The 7,500-nt window shown below is 45.3% G+C and overlaps 1 protein-coding gene across 1 annotated transcript in view; it reads right to left on the minus strand.

Annotated features, from left to right (window-relative positions):
• Positions 1-7,468, minus strand: part of LOC116222018 — a 7,769-nt gene extending 301 nt beyond the window's left edge. The window contains exons 1-2 of the mRNA XM_031574194.2: positions 1,181-7,468; positions 1-1,084 (exon numbers count right to left, since the gene is read on the minus strand). The exon at positions 1-1,084 is cut by the window's left edge and continues 301 nt beyond it. Of these exons, the coding sequence (XP_031430054.1) occupies positions 352-1,084; positions 1,181-6,585 (6,138 nt within the window). The 5' untranslated portion in view covers positions 6,586-7,468 and the 3' untranslated portion in view covers positions 1-351. The remainder of the gene's footprint in view (positions 1,085-1,180) is intronic.
• Positions 7,469-7,500: the final 32 nt, after the last annotated feature.

Consider the following 7,500-nt stretch of genomic DNA (forward strand, 5'->3'; position numbering starts at 1 on the left):
CGGTAATTGCGCCCGCCTTCTCCCCGTCATGCGTGTCTGGCAGCCATTTCAAGGGTGGCACCGTCACCACCTATAGAGGGCGCACACTCGCAATTCCACAAAAAGGGGAAAAATCAATAAATCATTCCAAATACAAAAAACTTAAATGCGGCTCCTACACACCGGCCCCTAATTGTTCTCTATAGAATCAATTACCTAAATTAACATGAAAGGAGCCAAAAGAGGGGTCAATTTATCAATAAAGTAAATAAGCACTTAATGCTTTTAGAAGTATGTAATGCATAATGGTTTAGAGAAGGTATGAAATCATGTATACATTACATTCCTTTCTAATGTGATCAGGAACCCTGGTCACTCTTCAGACTCAAGGATTTGGCACAGCTTGGTTATGGGCCTCTCAAGGACTGAAGTTTTTGTCTTGAGCTTCACTGACCGCACTAGACCCCTTGCATCAGGTTTCGTCTCCAGCACTCTTCCTAATGGCCAGGACCCTCGAGGAGCAGTGGGGTCAACGACCAGGACAATGTCTCCGACACTAAGGTTCCTCTTTAGTGAAGTCCATTTCTGCCTCTCCTGCAGCAGCAGAAGATATTCTTTGGTCCACCTTTGCCAGAAAAGATCGGCCATGTACTGGACCTGTTTCCAGCGACGTCTGGCATAGATGTCGGACTTCAAGAAGGTTCCAGGGGGTAGGATTGGCTTGGCTTTCAATAGCAGGATGTGATTTGGGGTCAGTGGCTCTAGGTCATGTGGGTCTGAGGACACTGTGCAGAGAGGACGATTGTTCAGGATTGCCTCCACCTCGCAAAACAGTGTTTGGAGGCCTTCATCATCGATGGACTGTTGATGGAGAGTAGAGTTCAGCACCTGGCGGACAGATCTTATGAGCCTTTCCCAGGCTCCGCCATGGTGTGATGCTGATGGTGGATTGAAACTCCATTCGATTCCATCTGGAAGCAGGGCATCTTGGATTTTCCTCTCGTTCAGTGACTTCAGGGCCTTCTTGAGCTCTCCGTGTGCACCCACCAGGTTTGTTCCATTATCAGACCTGATGTGCTTCACCTGGCCCCTCCTGCAGACAAATCTCCTCAAAGCATGAATGCATGAGTCTGTGTCAAGTGTAAAGGCAATTTCCAAATGAATAGCTCTACTAGACATGCATGTAAAAAGAACTCCATACCTTTTGATGGCAGTTCTCCCTCGTTTCACTTCAAACGGGCCAAAGTAGTCCAACCCGACATTGGTAAATGGAGGGAGGTCAGGTAGGATTCTTTCTAACGGCAAATCCGCCATCTTCTGTTCACTTGCCTTGCCCCTTGAACGTCGACACATGACACATTTTGAGAGCACCTTCCTGGCAACTGAGTTGCCTTTTAAAATCCAGTACTTTTTCCGGAGCTCCGATAGCATGTGGTTTCTGCCATTGTGGCCACATCGTTCATGGATGTGTCTTAAGAGCAGTATCGAGATGTGCGAGTCTTTGGGCAAGATGCAGGGGTGTTTGGTTTCCTCAGGCATTGCAGATTTGTGCAGTCGGCCACCTACTCTCAGAATGCCCTCGTCTAGGACAGGATCAAGCCTGCAGATCTTACTGCCCTTGTGCACTCTAGGTGGGATCATCTCCAGTGTTGCAATTTCAGCACCGAAGGCTTGTCCTTGGGTGTATGTGACGACTGACCTTTCTGCCTCTGCAAGATCTTCAACAGTGAGGAGCTGCCCACCAAGGTAGGTCCTGAAATCTTCAATTTGTATCCTCACCTTTTTCCTGCTTGAGCGGGTGCTGACTTGAGACGAGGGCTGCTCCTTTCCTCTTTTCACAATCAGCATCAACATCTTTTTCAGTCTGATAAACCATGCCACTGCTTTGAGTAGTCTCCTCCAGTCAGAAAAGAACGAAATAAGCTGGTCTGTGGGTGTCGCAGGGTTCACTACTGCTGCCAATACAGTAGCACTTTTCCTGACCTCTGGATCGTCCTGTGACACCGAGTCCAATACTTCCTCCTCTGGCCAACTTTCCTTTGTGTTCCATAAGAATTCAGGGGCATGTATCCATCTCCTTTGCTCCATGAATCTTCCTGCATTCAATCCTCTGGATGAATCATCAGCAGGATTGTCCTTGCTGCTTACGTATCTCCATTGGGACAGGTCTGTATTGTCCCGAATCAGTGAGACCCTATTGGCTACATAGGTCTTATACCTTGCTCGGTCATTTGCAATGTACTTGAGCACTGTTTGGCTATCAGTCCAGAAACATGAAGGCTTTAGGTCAAGGTGTAACTCTCCTCTCAGCATTCTATCTACCTTCACCAGCAAAGCTGCAGCTGCCAGCTCCAGTCGTGGCACGGTGATGTTCTTAAGGGGAAGAACTCTGGACTTTCCAAGGACCAAAGTGACGTGAATGACATCCTGCTGGTTCAACTGTCTGATGTAGCTGACTGAGCCATAGCCACTCTCACTGGCGTCGGCGAAGTGGTGAAGCTCGGCATGGCTTGTCATTCCATAGCCCTTTGGTTTCAAACAGCGTGGCACACTGAAGCCTTTGATCCTATCCAGGCTGTTGGTCCATTCCATCCACTTTTCAGACACTGTCTGGGGCAGAGGCTCATCCCATCCGAAGCCTCGCTGGCAGAGCTCTTGTAGCAACTGCTTAGCTGGGAGAATGAGAGGAGCAAGAAAGCCTAGTGGATCAAAGATGGAACTAACAACAGAGAGTATGCCTCTGCGGGTGTGTGGCTTTTGGCTCAGGTTGATGTTGAATTGGAAACGGTCAGAATCCACGCACCACTGCAGTCCCAGTGCTCTTTCAATGGGCAAACTGTCTTTGTCGAGATCCAGTGTTTTGATTTCCTTTGCTCTGTGTTCTTTAGGGATTGATGCTAAAACTGCCCTGTTATTGCTGACCCACTGAGTGAGTTGGAACCCACCTTTGCTGCATAGTGCAGTGACATCTTTCACCAGCTGGATGGCGTCTGATTCCTTGGCCACAGACTTTGCACAGTCGTCCACATAAAAGTTGTGCCGGACTGTTTCGGCTACTTGAGGGGGAAAACAACACTCATTGTCCGCAGCAGTTTTTCTTAATGCAAAGCTTGCAATGCTAGGGGAGGACACTGCACCGAATATGTGTACAAGCATACGGTGTTCCTTGGGTGCTTGACTGGTCTCACCTTTTGGCCACCACAGGAATCGCAAGTAATTAACATCAGATCTGGCTACTCTAACCTGATGGAACATTGACTTGATGTCCGACATGATTGCAACAGGCTCTTTGCGAAATCTCATGATGACTCCAATGAGGGAATTTGTCAGGTCAGGTCCCTGCAGCAGTTCGGTGTTAAGGGATACACCCTGGTAAGAGGCAGCACAATCAAAGACTACTCTGAGCTTTTTCTTTTTAGGGTGGTACACCCCGTGGTGTGGCAAGTACCATACCTTTCCTGTTGACTGTGCAAGTTCTTCCTGTGGGACCTCCTCTGCATAATTACTCTCAAAGATGTCATTGAAAAATGCAACATATTCCTGTTTATATTGCTCATCCTTTTCCATTTTCCTTCTTAGGCTCTGGAGGCGCTGTTCTGCAATTTGGCGATTGTTTGGCATACAGACATCAGCCTTTCTGAAGGGCAATTTCAGATTGTAATGTCCATCATTCAGAACTGCCTCATTGGCCATTTTCAGAAATCCTTTGTCCTCAATAGAAACTTCAGTTGTCTCCTCAGAGGCAACTTCAGAAAAATCCTGATTGTACTGTGAGATCAGAAGCTCCTCTAGCCTTGCCACTGAAATCCTATTCACCGTAACACTTTTTGCACTGCCAGTTTCACTTCTAAGTGGCCCATTTACAACCCACCCCAATAGTGTTCTAGCTGCATAAGGGCCCCCACTTTGGCTGTTAACAACCTCCCACGGCTCTATCAGGGTTGGAGCATTTGTTCCAATTAACAGCTCTACCTTTGCACTAATAGAGGGGATTTTGACTTCACTTAAATACGCCCATTGCGCTAAGTCACTCTGTCTTGGGATGTTGTTAGTGGTTACTGGCATTTTCTTCTGAGTGAAAGTGTCAGGAAGAGGTGAGAAGTTGTCGCTGTCCAATGCTGAAACTTCAATTCCTGAGACAACATGCGTGGGAACAGAATTTTCCTGATTCATTGTTCGTAGAAGAATTTGTGTTCTCCTTCCTTTGAGATTGAGACGTGTCATGAGCTCCTCTGAGCAGAAGGTAGCAGAAGACCCTGGATCCAGGAGAGCATACACTTGCAAGACTTGGCTGCCCTTTGCTGCCTTAACCTTAACTGGGACGATGGAAAGTGCGCACTCTTGGTCTCCGGCCCCTATATGACCACATAACTCTGCTGATGCACTGCCTAAAACACCAGAGGGTTTTTCTGCTTCTTTAGCTGTGCTGTCGTTAATCCCAATATGCAAGACGCTTGGGTGAGTTTTCTTGCAAACTTGACATGTGAGTCGCTTTTTGCACTCTCTACTAATGTGGCCTGCGGAGAGACATCCAAAGCATATGCCCTTGGTCTTTAAGAAACTGATCTTGTCTCTATGCATTTTCTTTGAGAAGTCTTTGCACAAGTCCAATGTGTGCTTTGAGCTACAGAGGGGGCAAGATGGTTCAGGCTTTGTCTCTTTTTGGGCAAGAGCAATACTAGTGGCATAGCTACTGCCAGATGACTTTGAGGGCTGTGACAGAGTAGGGGCTCTAACCTTAGCTCTACTAGTTGACTGGTCTTGAAGGTCACCAAAAACTGGATCAGCTGCTATACGGGCTTGCTTTTCAATGAAAGAGACAAGATCTAAAATTCTTACCCTACGCTGGTGCCGTTCTTGGAGTTCATAAGCCTTGTTACGCCATTTCTCTTTGAGCTTGAATGGCAACTTGAGGGCAATGCTTCTCATGCTGGATATGGTGTCCAGTTCCTGCATGTAGTCCATTTCCTCCATAGCGTTGCAGCAGCTCCTGAGAAACATGGCATAATCCTGCAGCATTTTGGAATCCTCAGATTTCATTTGAGTCCAGGATTGGACCTTTTCCAAGTATGCACAAGATATCTTGTATTCATTTCCAAAGTTTTCCTTCAGTAACTGCTTTGCTTTCTGATAGCCTCTATCTGGGGACATGTACTCACAACTTTTGACTAGTCTTTGTGCCTGGCCCTTAGTATACTGAATAAGAAATTGTAACCGGTCTCTATTGTTATCTGTTTTCTGTTCAATCATGTTTTCAAACGAGTGAATGAATGATTTGTACTCTAGAACTTGTCCGTCAAAGAGTGGGATATTTCCTTGAGGTAGTGTAGTCAGAAGTTGCTGTTTCATGAGCATCCTGGTTAATTCACTTTGATTCTCCAATACTTTGATCACATGATTGTCCTGCGGTGAGCTGGTTGAAGAGGGAATTTGCTGGTGTGTCACAGTGGACCGAGTGGCTTGATCTGAGCTAGCATATGACTGGGAAATGACAGGGGGAATGGCAGAGGAATAGCTATGAGATGAGTGTTGGGCAGAGAGATGGCTATGTGATGAGGCATATCGGGCAGAGGGAAAGCTATGCGATGAGGGGTGTAGCTGTTGTGGCCTTATATCACTACTGATCCTGGGAAGGAAAATAGGCTTACTGTCTTGCCTATCTGTACCTAAATTAGGCAGGGGAAATTGGACATTGGCACCTGTCTTAGTCCTGACTGCTGGAGCAGTGCGATCATGAAGATGAAGCGAATAGTCTAGCCTTTTCTCCAGGTGTGCTTGTGATGCATCAGCTGTGGCTTGAGCTGCTTCAGCACCTAATACAGGCATTTTAACAGAAGGCACAAGGTTAGATACAGCAGTGTTGGATTGCATGGGGTTAGACATATTACTTTCAGCTTCTTTTAGATAGTTGATTTTTACAGTAGCTGCTTCAATTTCTGCATCCAAATCCAATGTTTCCTTCTTTTTTCTTAACATTTCTTCCTGTGCTTCTATTGCATGTTTCTCCTTTAATTTCGAAGCTTTGGCAATTAAAGCTAATCGTTCTGCTTCTGCATTGATACGCAATGATGAAGACGCTCTAGACGACCTAGATGACCTAGACGACCTAGATGACCTACTGGACACAACTGATAGCGCATCGGTGTTATCAACGTTTGCCTGCGTGCCTGCATCATGTTCATCATTTCCACAATCAGACTCAGCCAGAGGCTCTGGCTCTTCCGTTTGTACAGCAGAAGACGTTGCTTCACCTAAGCTAGGGTCTTGAGGATTTTCTATTTGTGAAATCCATTCATTCACATTTGCAATAAAAGCATTTATCTCCGCTGATCGCGGCTTACACCACTTCTCGTCATCATCTTTGCGTGATTCCTCATCCAAACACTGAACGTAAGTTGAATTCGAAGTGTTAAACTCTTCAAAGACTTCATAAAACTTAATCATGTTTCCTTTCACTTCATCAAGGGATTCTTTGTCAATCATCAAATTGTTCACAATATTCATTCTCCTTGTTACACGAGATATTTTTCCCGATCTAGTTGCGCGCAAACGCGCGGCCTGTTCACTCATTGTTAGAACAGCCACTTCGGCCTCGTCGTCAGACATTGTACTCAAAAAATAAACTTCCAAAAATAACGAAAAATATTTATCTTCTTTCTCTTAATTCAAATGTATCCAACGTTCAAAACAGTTCATATAATTTCCAAGAAGTATCTTCCAAAAGTATCTTCTCGTTTCATACACTCAAAGTAAGCCGTGTATCCACTCATTCAATTGTTTGGCCACGTCGGCATTAACTTCCAAAAATAATTATCACAGTTCATTAATGCACAAATCTTCCATGAAAACTTGTTTCTTAATTATTCCAATATTGTTTGTCAACGAAAAATCCATCAAAAGAATGATATCTTCAAGCACATACCTCCGTTGAAGAGTTCCTTTGTTTCAAGTTCACCATGCGTTAGGCCGACATTCCTGTGTCCAGCTTGCGTGAATATCTTCGGGGAAAATCCAAGCATCGTCATTGACGAATTGTAGTGGCAAAAACAGTTGAGTTTTTTCCTTTAAACCCCTAGATCCTATTCCTACGTCCTAATTGATTTTACCACCATGGAGAAAGCAGGAGAAGCAATGTCAAGACTCGCAGTTCTGTCCAATAATCCAATACAAAGGGAGTTTGACCATCCAATGTTGCCGGTTTTATTGTATAAAAATTGTCACAAAAAATAAGGATGCAATTGCAGTTTTAAAGTCCAAATAACTAAACGCTGCAACAAGCTGAACAGGCCCAAACGGAGACAGCGTGGTTCACGGCCTCAGCACTGAGGTCAATGACGGTAATTGCGCCCGCCTTCTCCCCGTCATGCGTGTCTGGCAGCCATTTCAAGGGTGGCACCGTCACCACCTATAGAGGGCGCACACTCGCAATTCCACAAAAAGGGGAAAAATCAATAAATCATTCCAAATACAAAAAACTTAAATGCGGCTCCTACAATACATTTAAACCAGCACACATATATA

The sequence above is a fragment of the Clupea harengus genome, chromosome 10, assembly GCF_900700415.2.
Source record: "Clupea harengus chromosome 10, Ch_v2.0.2, whole genome shotgun sequence".
In the NCBI taxonomy this organism is placed as follows: Eukaryota; Metazoa; Chordata; class Actinopteri; order Clupeiformes; family Clupeidae; genus Clupea; species Clupea harengus.